The sequence below is a fragment of the Scatophagus argus genome, chromosome 12, assembly GCF_020382885.2.
Source record: "Scatophagus argus isolate fScaArg1 chromosome 12, fScaArg1.pri, whole genome shotgun sequence".
Taxonomy (NCBI): domain Eukaryota; kingdom Metazoa; phylum Chordata; class Actinopteri; family Scatophagidae; genus Scatophagus; species Scatophagus argus.
In genome coordinates, this window is record NC_058504.1 from 19,500,625 (window position 1) to 19,514,718 (window position 14,094).

At 40.2% G+C, this 14,094-nt stretch overlaps 1 protein-coding gene across 1 annotated transcript in view; it reads right to left on the reverse strand.

Annotated features, from left to right (window-relative positions):
- The window catches only part of aff2 (AF4/FMR2 family, member 2), a 99,255-nt gene that overhangs the window by 14,406 nt on the left and 70,755 nt on the right, over positions 1-14,094 (reverse strand). Inside the window, 7 exon segments of the mRNA XM_046407057.1 lie at positions 104-216; positions 398-1,453; positions 2,931-3,132; positions 3,708-3,923; positions 4,555-4,705; positions 4,801-4,906; positions 5,850-5,967. Coding sequence (XP_046263013.1) covers positions 104-216; positions 398-1,453; positions 2,931-3,132; positions 3,708-3,923; positions 4,555-4,705; positions 4,801-4,906; positions 5,850-5,967 — 1,962 coding nt within the window.

Below are 14,094 nucleotides of genomic sequence, written 5' to 3' on the forward strand. Positions count from 1 at the left end.
CATGATTGCATCAAATTTTCATTAAATTATCAGATCCATTTCATTCTAGTTTAGTCCTTTAGGGAGCCAATGTACTGTTTGTGCAAAGTACATTAATACTCACTCTGTGGAGCTGTTCTTCTGGTTGTGTATTGGAGAGATGCAGGGTGGGAGGAGCTGACAGTCTTTGTCCAACCGCAGCTTCTTATTGCCATTGACTGATTCACTGTGTTCAGACTGGAATACAGAAGGGATAAAAAAAACAACACTTTATCCAAGTTCAATATGTACATCTGAGACAGACGGGACACTGATTTGAAGGTTGGAAATAAAATATTTGAGCAAAATTGAAAATGGTTAGGGACTTAAACTGGTGCTGATGTAAAGAGAATTTCAATGAAAGAGTAAAGAAAAACACCTTATGTTTTCTCTTGCTCTTGCTGGTGTGTTTTTCTGTTGGGCCCATGATGTTTCCACCTGCCTGCCTCCTGTGTTTGCCTCCAGTCTCTCCTCTTTCTGTCCTGCCGGCCAGCCTGGCATTACTCTGCTCTTGCACTGGGGGGTTATCCAGGACCCCCAGACCTTGGCATACCTTCTCTCTGTCTCTCCCTGTCGTCCTCTGCCTCTCCCCAAGCCCCAGTCTCTCTCTGTCCTCTCTGTCCATTTGCCTTTCTCTCTCCGTTAATCTGTCTCTGTCACCTTGCCTCTCTCTGTCCTGCACTAATCGCTCATTTTCTTCTTCCTGTTTCTCCCCTTTGGGTACCTTCTGCCTCTCTCTCAATCCTGGCCACTCTCTCTCTTCTTGCTTCTGTTTTTCTCTCTCCACCACCACCATCCTCTCCCTCTCCCCCTGTCTTCCTTCACTTACACCCCTTTCTGTGGTTCCTGCTCTGGATCTTTCCCCCAAAACCTGACCAGGCACCCTGCTGAGAAAACTCAGGTCAATTTTCACCCATAAACTCTGAATCTCTTGGTATTCCCTCAGAGGGGAGAGAGGAACAACCTCATGACCCATGTTGGAGGGCGGTGACATGGACTCCAGGTCTTTGCACTGTCCGCCTAACCCTCCAGGATCAGGAACAGAAGTGTCAAATGAACCACTTATGCTGCTAATGCTGAGGGAGTTACAGCTGCTACTGCTGCCATTACTGCCACTGTTGATGCTACTGTTACTACTGCTACTACCATTAGTGGTCACATTGCTACCATCTTTGACTCGAAGTCCCTTCCCTCCAAAGGTTCCCATACTGCCGACCGAGGTAAGGCATGGGAGAAGAGGCGTGTGCATGTGTGTGCTGGACCCAGACTGTGTGTTAATCACAGAGCGTGTCATCTGAGATGGCAGAGCAGGGATTTTCATCGCTTCCTCTGAATCTGACTGGCATTCAGAGGAGGAGGAGGAGGAATCTGTTTCGATGAATTCTCTGGACTTGGGTGTGATTCTGGTGTTCGGACCTCTGTGTTTCCTCTTGTCCTGCCAAGACAAAGGGGAGAGTGCTTAGAGTTGATTGATTGAATAATTCTATTAATCATTATTCATATGCGCCCACCCATAAGTGTTGCTGTGGCTAATCTGAAAAGTGGACATAAAAAAAAAAAAATACGGTATATAGACAAAAGTATCCAGACAACCCTCTTCAAGGGGCTGTTTTTCTGGGGTTGGGCTCAGCCCCTTACTTCCAGTGAAGGGAAATCTTAATGCTTCAGCATACCAAGACATTTTGCACAATGCTATGCTTCCAATTTTGTGGCAGTAGTTTGTTGAAGGTCCTTTTCTATTCCAGCATGACTGTGTCCCAGTGCACAAAGCAAAGCTCCATAAAGACATGGCTGGATGAGTTTGGTGTGGAAGAACTTGACTGGCCCACACAGAGCCCTGACCTCAACCCCATTCAACACCTTTGGGAGTGTCTAAAATACTTAACTACTACTCTTGTTATCAGGCTTAGATGCCAGCTTGCAATAAACAAGAAAGTATACTTAGTGAGACAGTACTTAGACAGACTAAATCTCAAAACCATTGCATCAATATGCAGTTTAATTATTTAGAATGTTTCATCAAGGAAAAACATGAAGAATTGACTACTACATTTTTTACTTAGCAACATTTCAACATTGTTTCTAATTTGCCTCTGTGAGTTTACTATCTTCAGAATTATGTCATGACAGGTCAAAACAAACCACATTCTTGTATTAATTCTAGATTGCGCTGCATGAAGTAATGCTCACTTCTGTTTGTTCCTCCAAAGATGAGCGTGTATATTCATCTCTTTCCTATGTCAACTGTACTTCAGTGGATGTTTTACTGATGTAACCTAAGAGACATTTTCCTTTATTATTTTGTATGAATAAGTGTTATTTAACTAATCTATTTATCTACACTTTCTTGAAAAAGTAAAGTAAAGGTCAGGATGGTTTGTTCCTGTCCTTTTCTATGTCTTAGTTACATGAAGCGAGCTTATAATAATCATTTTTTTTCCTTCTTTCTTTCTTTCTTGAAGCTAATCTTCATAAAACCAAAGGGCGTTAAATCATTATAGGTTAAGACGCTGGTCGATAATTCAGTTCCGTCTCTTTGACTCCCTCTCTCACTTTCTATACTTCGATAAAACCACTCAGTGTTAAGCCTTACCAGTCATGTAATAATACATTTTTTATCCTGTGGAAAGTTATGACTTTGACAAATCATCCTGAGACAGTAAGGACGATGTGATCATTACAGGATACTTGGAAAGTGTTGCGTGCTTTAAACTGTGTCTTTAAATATCCCAGATGTTAGTCCCAGATGACAGTCCTTACCATTTCAGTGTGCCAAATGTATTTTAAAAGTAATAAATAATTTGTGGATTGACTTTGAGAAATTAGTATTAACATGAGCCAGCCATTAAAAGACAGTCAGAAGAAATAAACTCTACATCCCAAACTTACCCCCTCCTCTCCAAAAAACTAACCTGGTTTACACTGACAGCAGGTATTGATACTGGGGTTTGCTGTAGCGCTGCTGGTGGAGTTACTGCGTTGTTGTTGGCAGCATTGCGAGGTTCTTTCCTGGGGGCTGTTTTCCCACTGGGGTGTTTGCTTCGTGGCCTCGGGGGGTTCTGATGCTCCTGGGAAGGAGGAGGCAACAGGTTGTCCTTCTCCCTAGCTGCAGGGCTGCAATGAGGGAAAAAACACAGAATAAGAGGAAGAGTCCCAATCCAAATCATAATCACTCTTGAGCAAGGCTTTACACTGATAGACAGTACAAGATAATGTTTGAAATGCCCACCTCCAGAGGGTTAATGTGCATTAAAATGAAAAAAAAAAGAAAAAAGATAGCATAAAATAATTGAAAAGAGCGTGTATTCAGCTGAACTTGTTTGGATGTGATGTGAATGGATTGAAGGAGAAAAGAACAAAGAAATGAAGCTTGAAAGTCTTTTTTTTGTTTCATTCTTCAAATTAAGCAAACATCAAGCTGGGCACGTAGTCTGAGCTGACTTCTACTCAACCTGAGCTCTTTTTGGGACAGATGTGGGAGTGACACTGAACATTGTCACTCTTGACTGTGTACACCCTGAATATATAGATTGATAGATGGATAGATAGATAGATAGATAGATAGATAGATAGATAGATAGATAGATAGATAGATAGATAGCTTTGTTTTGTATCTTTTTAATCAGTCTTGTCCGACTTGAAGATCTTTCATCTTAAAGGGATGGGTGTCTCCTCCCTCCCTTCCTTACCTGTGCTGGTTTGCTCTGCTCCATGTCTGGTTCTGATTATCCTCCACACCGTTTGACCTGTCTGTCCGTCTGGGCTGTTTCTTTCCTGTGGTGTTCCTCCTGGGGGTCGTGACCTCTGGCCCAGGCAGCAGGCCCGGTGATAGCCTCATCTTTGACCTCTGACCCTCTCCTGAGGCCTTCTGACTGAGCTTAGCCTTGGCCTTCTCTCTGCTTGGGCTGTGTGATATTCATATAATATGAAGCATTAAGATTTATTACTTATTCATACAATTTACTCTTTGAATATGTTTTGTGAAGGGCTGCAGCTGTATTTCTGTGTTTTTGTCTTATGCAGTAAAAGTTCCTAGACGAAAACATCTTGTCCCAATGATAAGTTCGTGATGAACTCGTGGGCTTGTGTGTGTCCCGTTTATGATGTTGTTGATGTTAAATTTTAACTACTGCTAAGACTGACTGGCTTATTTTCTTGTAGGAGGGGCAGAAGACCAATCAGTTTTGTCTTTGTTTGTTGGTTGTTTGAAGATCCTAAAGCTCTTTTTCTTTATTTATTTTCAGATATTTCTTCTGACTTCTTGTGCTAAGATTTGTTTGTTTTCTGTATTGTAATTACACTATAACATTTGTTGGCTTTAAACCCTTCAGTGTTTTGAGTGTGTTAATTTAACTGCGTTTGAAGGGCTTTTCAGATAATTTCCACAAGAGCTAAATTATTTTTTCTTTTATGGTTAGAGACACATTTTGGACACAGTTTTACACACAAATTATTTACCCTTCTGTTAGCAGATCATTCATTAATTCATTCAACAGATAAAATCTGAAAAGTTAATCCATATAATCCATATAATACCATAAGGCTCCCCTTGTATCCTTGTGTTCCACTGCTGGTGCAGCTGGAACAGGAGTGCTGCTGGATCCACAGGGCTTGGACTTAGCAGCCGTAGCCACTCCTGGTGCTTCACTCCCTGGAGAGAAAGTCTCTGGACCCTGGGTGATGGTGTCTGGAAAGAAGACCATTAGACCAGAATAAAGATTCCAGTTCAATCAGAATTGGAAACCAATTGCACTTGCAGGAGATGTTAAAGTCTATACTCACTTGTGCCATGATGTTCCTGCTGTGGTGGAGCCAGGGGTTTAGTTTGGGCCTGGACCTTGTTCAACCAGCTGTCCAGCTGCCACTTGTTGGTGGAGGGGGGCTCAGGCTTTATTGGGGAAACAACTTTATTATTAAGCATTTCAGAAGCAAATACACTCCACAACACCTCAGCTTGGTTAGGATGGTTGTGTTCCAACCATCCATAGTGTCACCTTCACAGGAAAATGTAATTTGACTCAAGGCAAGTCACATAATTAAAAATTGTATGTATTTATTTTTTGCAGACAGGAAAGATAACTTCTTTTCCGCTGTGGATTTCACTAAACTGCCTATGAATAGCTTTTTTCTTTTTTCTCTTTCTGTGCTCGTCTCTCTCTTTCTCTCAGTGGGTGAGTGCACAAGCCTCTGAAACCAGACTGCGTTGAGCCATTAAAATAACATGATAAATAAAGTTATAATTCAGCTTTCTGCAGTTGGAGTTTTATGAGTTTCAGAGCACCACCCAGAGACCGTGGGATGAGCTCATTTAATGCGTACGCTTTCAGACACAATGTGAAGTGAATAGTGGTGAATCAGGGAGAATAAAAAAGGTAATGAAAGCACATCTGTCTCTTTATGAGATGTAAACAAAATTGGAGACGCTTGTCAGAGCTGGAGACACACTTGACATTGTCAGTATCTGTCACTGCCAATTGTTGAACGATTCCTTAATGACTGGAATTTCTGTAACAAAAGATAATGTTACCTCTGCCAGCAAAATTAGAATTTGAAAGCTTCAGCATTTGGCATAAACAAGACCCCGAATAAGTCCAGTGATGATTGGTTGTCTCCAAACTGGGGTTAGAAATACACATATGTGGTAACTGTTCTGAATGTTTGTTAAACAACATGAGGGTTCTTCCACAAAAAAAATTAATTTGTTACTTCACATGAAAAAAAAAGTTCAGCTCTGCTTACGTTATCTGTTCCATAGGTTTCATCCACGTGCTTGCACAGAGATAGATGGCATTCAAATAAACACATTTGCAAGTAGAAAGTCGTCATCCTACCTCAGGAGTGTTTGTGCGGGAGGCCTGATTATACTCGCTGTCGCTCGAGCTGCTCTCTGACTCGTCTGTGTCTGACTCTGAGCTGCTCTCTGATTCACTGCTGCTCCCTGATGCGCCACTACAGACAGGGACACAGACAGACAGACAGACAGAAAGAAAGAAAAAGAAAGAAAGGAAGACAAACCCATCAAGGACTGTCCTATCACAGGGTAACAAAACAAAGACAGTCGATGGTGAAAAAGCACATCCCTGTCTGCTGTCACTACTAACGGGGTTACAGTTTCACACTTAGCGGGGGGGACACACACACGGATGCCCATGCTCTATTATTTTAGATGAACCACCTGCTAGCTCTGTCTGGCAGAACTGAAAAGAAAAACAAAATTCAATCTGCAAATTGAGAACACCGTTCTACTTAAGCATTACAGCGTGTAGTGTCTGCTGTTGGGCATCAAAACGAAACAAAAGACAGAAGTGCAGTGGGATCATGTCTTCATTGTTAAACAACCACCACCGCTGATGAAAATCTATCTGTGACTCATGCAGAAATGTTGATGGATGAGGTAACGTTCCTTACTGTCTGACTCTCTCTCGGAAGTCATAGTGATGGGCAAGCAAATGTAAAGCACCGTTAGCTTGAAAAACTACAAAGGTTTCTCTGCGGTTTGAACACTGTTGGAAATGTGGGATTGATGCAAGCACACAACTCAACAAAATGCATGACAAAAGTCTTGTTGTTTTTAGACATTTTAATGTTGAAATACTACATATAGTATCTTTAATTTAGTATGATGAAATTCACCGCAGGAGACAGTGAATTTGCTATCAGAATGGACTCAGTGCACTATAGTGATGTATAATTATACATAATAATAATAATAATGATATGTTAGAAAACTGTAGGTTAACAAATGTGACCTCAGCTCTTTTACTTCTTTCCACTCCTAAAAATATTACAGCCAAACAAACTCAATTCTATCATTTCACCTTTGTAATGGAGAAATGGCTGAGCTTCTGTCAGCCTGTTGACGACTCCTGCAAATAAACAACTTACAAATGAAACTTGCATGCATGGTAGAAAGGATGTTTTCCTCATCGCTGTTGAATGAAGCCCTGTCATCTTGACTGACTCATGATGCCAGTTAGTCTCAATCACTGTCAGGTTATTTAAGGCATCTGCTGGGACATGACTTTCTCTATTGTCCCTGCTTTGTCCCATGGCTTTGGTTTTTCATTTCATTCTCTTTAGTTCAGAGACTCTGAGTCTTAAAGGGAAGCTGTGCATCCTGGCTTATGGCTCTTCTCTCATTATTGTGAATATATTTAAAAAATAAAGAATTGATTTCTTGCCTTTACAGCACATAACCTCACTAAACTGACTTTCAGCTATATATCCATTTGTTAGTTCAAGTTACTGTAGATTTGTCTGTGTAGATTCTCAGTCATCCAGGCTATCTTCTGTAGAAGAGCCCCAACATAAGCTTTACTGTAGATTGTTTTTGACTGATTTTTGAAGACAGCACATTAACCTCAGAGATGACACTCTATTTATATGTGAAGGGAGAAATTCTATACAGTGTGATAAAAACAAGATCAAGATAATTCATAATCCACTCCAACTCCCTTAATTAGCAGACCACAGTCAGCATAAGTAAACCAGAAATCTCTCTAAGCTGTATAAATTAATTTCTGTTTATGTTGCTTTTTTTTTTTTGTCTCATTTCACCAATTTTTTAAAAAGGATAATGATTAGGAAAGCCAGCCACCCTACTGCTGATTCAATAAAGACGAATCATCTGACACAGAATATAATAAACGGCTTCGAAGAAAGGCATAATCACAACGTTTTGAACCTGTTCAATTGTCTCATCCTCTCTGGTGCTTTGGTTGGCCTTGTGTTCATCCATCCTGCACAGCGCTTTGAAATGGCCTCCTAGAGGCAACACGGCCGCTCGTCCCAACTTAAGAATACACACTAATGCGTTTGCACACACACAGAAATTGTAATTATGTGTAGTTCTCTTTGAGTGTGTGCGCGTGTGTGTTAGTGTGCACGTAATTTCAGTTCAAGGCTGCCATCACAGCAGGCACCAATCTGTGTGAGCAGTCAAGCAGCAAATCCATCAACTGTTCCGCAGGCAACACACACACACACACACACACAAACTGACAGATACTGTATGAACGCAGTCTCTGCCCTGTTTTTCTTCTTCTATCATTACTCATCTCTTCCCTTTGTTTCTTCCTCCCTCTCTCTTTCAATTTCAATTAAATTTCCACCTCAGTTTGCTCTGTTAGCATCACATTTGAAACAATATTGGCAAAGCATCACGTTTAACTCCCAGCATACACGTTGTGTTGAGTTTGTGCGTTTCAGTCTTCCCATGCAGACCCTCCTCCATGCAACCCCTGCCAGTTGTGTGTTTGGACAACATATTAAAGCAGCTTCTGAACTGTTTTGAACAATATGAAAAAGCCATTTAGATTCTGCTTCTACTTCTACTCACAATGCGAGCAGCTACAAAGAACAGCAAGCTCTCGTCTTTATGAGTTTTCATTCTGGTTTTCATTGCTGGTACAGGCTGGCAAATCAGGCTCACAATAAAACAAGAAATCAGACATGAGATTCCCATTAAGTAAATTACTGCTCATTACATTCAGCTTTTCTAGCAGCAGAATTTGAATTTCTTTCATCCACATTACTCCTAAACATCCCGTGGAAATTACTGATGAGGCCAAACGCAGACAGAGAAAACTTGGCAGTATATTCCTGTAGGCAGGGCAAGGAAATACAATAGGAGTGCTGCAGACAAGGCTGTAAGAGAAAATGCACCACATTAAGCACTGTTTGCGCATCCAATAAACAGAGTGAGTAATGCAGCTTGAAATATATGTATAGTTTCAAAACAGATTAATAACCATAGGAATTTAGTGCATTATCGGTAAGCTGTAAGCTGTAAACACCAAACTGACATTATATCACAGTAAAGGTTGATTGCAAACATATTAGCAAACCCTTTCCTACTTGCACAAAACAACACAGACATCCTCTCTGATTCATGTATCTGGTCACTTTATGAATGCAAGCCAGATATTCAGCCTCCTTTTAAATCTGTTTTGGGCTCCATCAACTTCCTGAGGGAAATATCTGGCTATTCAGCTGCTCAATGTTCCACTGTGTTCATCAGCTAGTCACTGACTTTGCATGTCTGCCATCTGGGGCTGAGCAGGTAACATACGGCAGGTTTATCAGAGGTGTGAGAGAAACAATAAAGATACTGGCTGTAACAGCAAAACAAAGATCTGAGGGACGCTACAATGCTCGATGGGGCTGATGGGAACTGTGGAGTCTGGTGGTAATTCTCTCCAGGTTTTATCACCGCAAGAGTCACCTTTCAAATTGTGCATAAACATCTGATATATTGTTAATATAAAAATATTGACTGCTACTGATTTAAACATGCTGTAACACTATGTGCACATATATTATCATTCACATTCCCTCAAGAAAAGACACTCAATAGTTGAAGACCATATATCATGCATGAAATGTACACTCACAGGGGTTAATATAGTCAGGGACCGACTTCAGACACTTTCATTAAACATAACCTTGGGGTTTTCAGATTTGTCCAATATTAATATTCACATCTGGTGATCTGTTTTACAAGTATAATTTTTTTTCCCATTGGATTCATGTGTATGTGTTATGTTCACTAGCTGCTATCACTGCTGAAGAGCAAACAAGACGTAATCTGATAAATTATATTTTAAAATCATTGAGAAGTGACGTTGCTTGGATCACACTTGTCAAACATTGTTTCAGCCTACAGGGATTACTGGAAGATTGAAGCAAAGATGTCAGGCAGATGGTGATAAAAGACATTTCCTGGACTTTTGTCTCTGCTCGGTTTTCATGCCGCTCATTGCTTTTAAAGAATAATTTGATGTGTAACTAAAGAGAGCCGAGAGTCTTGTGAATCACCTGCAGCTTCCTGTAGAATAGACTCATTACTGTTGGTGAAATCCAACAGAAGACACAAGACAAAAAATACAGACTGTAAGAAAGACTGAAAGCAACAAATATATTTGTCTTTAAATGAATTTAACTCCCCCCAAAGTTACTAAAACCACTGAAGAAATAAAATTAAAGAACTCTTGACTTCAGGGTCCTTAATTAGAGCTGCAGCACTGGACATAAACATTCAAGTGTTTATGTAGCTTATAAAATCCAGCTCTTATTTTCACTGGACAATAACAATCATCTGGAGAGGATCTGCATCTCAGATACAATCCAACTGCTTCTCATTGCACTAGAAAAAATAATTTGGTGGACACTTTTTATTCATGCACTCATTTCATTCAGAGCACCTTATTGTTTTGATGAGTGCCTACATTTTAACTCTGGGAAACAAATCACAACCCCTCAGTGGGCTAACCCACATTGTCGATAAGACATTTGGCAGGAAATCAAGATGTGTGCAGACGTGTGCTGTTCTCATTTGTCTTTAGAGCTGGAAATGCTGGGTAAGAAAGGATTTCTGGGATTGCTGAGCTTTGTCCTGTATGAGCCTGTGATTCTGAAACTGTCCACAGTAGGATGAATGATTTAAGGCTGCGACATGTCATTTTGTGTTCGCTGCCTAATTATTGGATGTTTACAACACGAAATGCCTCTTTTAATTGAAGCCAGAAACTCTTCAGTGGGTTGTGTGCAAAAATTGTACACGAGGCAAATTTAGTACATGTGAAAGGACATTTTTTATGACATTTTATGTCATCCTTTCAATTGCCAAAAAAGCAGAATTGACTGAAAGTACGAGTCTGTATTGCCCAAACTGATTTTATTTGTACTTTTGTTTTAAATAGTGCCATGTTAAGTTAAAGGAAAGCATGAGTGTCTTTTCCTCTCAGTGGGATTTTCAGTTGAGTGCACATAACCTTTTTTATTCTGGCAACATAAACAGTATGTGCTAAAGGAACAAGATGAAAGGAGATGAGTGTGTGTGTGTGTGTTTGTGTGTGTGTGTGAGAGAAAAGCATTACATCTGGCTTGCTTTCCTCCTTTTTTTTTTCTTCTTCTCAGGAATCAGCCACCAGCCGTCGAAAATAATTTAAGGCTGTAGTCGATGCCAAATTAAAATGAAATGCCAGCTGGTGCAGACCAACATTTTACTGGACATTTTAAATGGATTTTTGTGAATTTCTGTTGAAGTTAAGGCATATAAACTTCATCCGGGAGTGAGTTTGTTCAAGTCTCAGCAAAGGATTACATGTGGATTGACTTGATGGACACCCAGTTACTATTTGAAATATCTGCTCCCTCCACAAAGCAAAGTTTTACCCATCTGCTTTAAGGTATTTTTGTGTATTGTATTCAAGTCTAATTTCCTCATCAGTTCTCATTATCAGCCACACATTGCTGACATTGTTTCCTAATGCATTCATTATCTCTTTTCAGCCCCACACAGCACATAACGAACTGAGGAGAACATAACACAAACAGTATATATATATATAAAAAAAAACTATATTAAAACAATTTCCTTTTCAGTGTTTCATGCAGGTGTCTTTCTGTCTTCTCTTTATCTTCTACATCAATACAGGTCTCTTTCTTCTCTCCCTGTTTTCTGTGTGTATGCCTGTGTCAATGTTGCATAAGTAACAGTGATAAGACTTACAAAATAGCCTTTGTCAGATCTGCAGGCTCCAGTGGAGGTTTTGCTGTCTGTCTGTTTATTTGTGTGATAAAATCACAAGCACAACAGGGGAAATGAAAGCCTCACAGCCTTGACAAAATGATCTGTTGGTTTGATATGTCCAGTGGGCCTCACAAGATACACACGACACCCCACAGCTAGCAGCCACACTTGGATACACAGTGACTTACAAATCTGCCAGTATTCGTCGCTGGCACCAATGATGGGTCCGAGTCACTTCTTACAGCACACCTGAGAGTTACTGCTGTTTCCTGTCGGGGCCACTGAAACATTTTGTCATTATGAGGCTGCGTTTAGGCAACCAACACCACTACATGAAAAAAGTCCCCCCCTTCTCTAATTTCTGTGAGGCGACTGATGCACACATTTTGCCACAAGGCAGTTCAACACCATCTTCCTTCTTGGCTGGTGAAATGCATCTAAGCACAGTGCAAGATTGCTTTGTAACACGAGTGGTAAATTTCTGCAAGTTTACCCAGTGATCATCACAGCTAAGGACAAAATGACTGTGTGATGATCTGTCTGTAAAATCCAGTCTCATGTCATTACAAACTGTGATTGATTAATCACACTGGACTCACTGGATCATATTTCAGTCATCTGTCTCCAGTCTGAACACCTGATAACACAATCTGAACTTCAAAAGACTGATTGATATGTGACTTCTGCTAACTATCCTGTAGCAGACTAGCAAAGCAGAGATTAATATTCAAATAAGATTTCAAGTCGGCACAAATTTGCACTGAGTCTGTGTTCATCAACATTTCCTGTTCCTGCCACTCCGCCTCATCTCATCAGTCCTCATGTTTTACTTGAACTGAACTGACATCAATGAAATTATATTGAAATGGAGTTCAGCTTTGCTGTCACTCATTAAATACACAAAGAACACTCAGTTAAAGGTCCAATCTGCATTTATCAGTGCTAAATGTTATAGCTATGTTTTATATAACTGACATAATGGTGGAAAAAAAACCCACCGATGTCATAGACTAATTTTACTGATTCACACAATCTGTTAACATCTGCAAACTTCAATTTAGCTGCCACTTCGTATATTCAGCAAATATTATGTTAAGTTTATAGTTAGGTGTTGTTTTTCTTGGAAGTCAACTGCACTTTTCTTCAAGCTGTCCTTTGTGTCAGGTTTTGCACCACTGGGCTGCTACCAACATATCACGACTCATTACCATCTTATCATGACTTATCAGCTTATCATGACTTATTCATCTCACAGGATGTGGTAGCAGGTTGTGGCTGATTTTTACCCTCCGCTTTGCTCTTCTCCCGAGGGTTCAGCCTGTTTGGTCACCTGAGACGGGATGTAAGGGCCGTTTTCCCCCTTTAGACTGACAGTTTACATGTTAAGGCTTGACATGAGCAAATTTCTTGTGTACCACCCGCATTTATTGATTGTGTCCTGAAGACTCTTGACTCCCTTATGAAGCGCACAGCCTGCCCTGTTCCTGCTATTTTTATTCAGGGAGTCTCTCTTGAAGATTAAAATGGGTCTGATTTTATATTTCCTCCTTGGTCTTCATTACTACACTGTACACATTACAGTGAAGACCTGTACAAGCTGTGCATGACTGAACCTTTGGTGATATATCAAACTACCTGAGACAAAAAATAATGTAATACAACACCCAAAAACAACAGGTGCTAAGAAAACACAAAAGCAAACTATTTCTTTCTTCAGGTTTTTCAATAACTTTTGAATACAGTAATTATAAACAGCAGCCAGTACTCAGGTTGAGTTCCAGGATAATTGGGGAGTTTGCAGCTCAATATATGATTGTGTAATTATACACTTAGTAGTATTAATGTTTGCAGACATCACTGGTTATATAGGTTAAAACACACTTATTGTGTTTAGTTGGGATGCTGTGTACACAGATCCTTGATCTATCAGTTACTTCCACATACTGCGATGTCCCATTCCTCAAACATGGGTTCAGAAAAGAAGCAAATATTATCATCCTATAATCATTAGATTTTCCTCCAATTGCTCTTTTAAACCTTCCGGGGTCCATATGTGTTACACACTGTGGCTCAGTTTGGCCTGTGTCGCCATTAATTAACCAGCAGAAATTGAACATGAGGACGATCAGCATACAATAGATAGTTGCAGCATTTTTCCTCTCATCCTAATCACTTCTGCTGGAAACCTGAATTGATCAGCCTCTGAAAACAATGGAGCAAATGGCTTGGAGCCAGACAGGCCATGGCTCACATAAACTGCAACCAGCAGAAAAAAAATGTGACCAAAAAAAAAAAAGTAAAACATGTAAAAACATGTAAAAACAGGTTTCTAAAAAAGACTGAAGAACCAGGTGAAAATATGTAGAATTATAAGGGTATTACAGGACTGAGAAGTGAAGATATGGAGACCATCTGGGCTCAGTTCATCTGTCATCTTATCATCTGCCTTCAGCTCACTGGTTCTGCCCTCACTTGGCAGGGTTTCCCGCAGCACAGCTGGCTTTACAATCTCTCTCTCTCTGTCTCTCTCGCAATCACTCGCA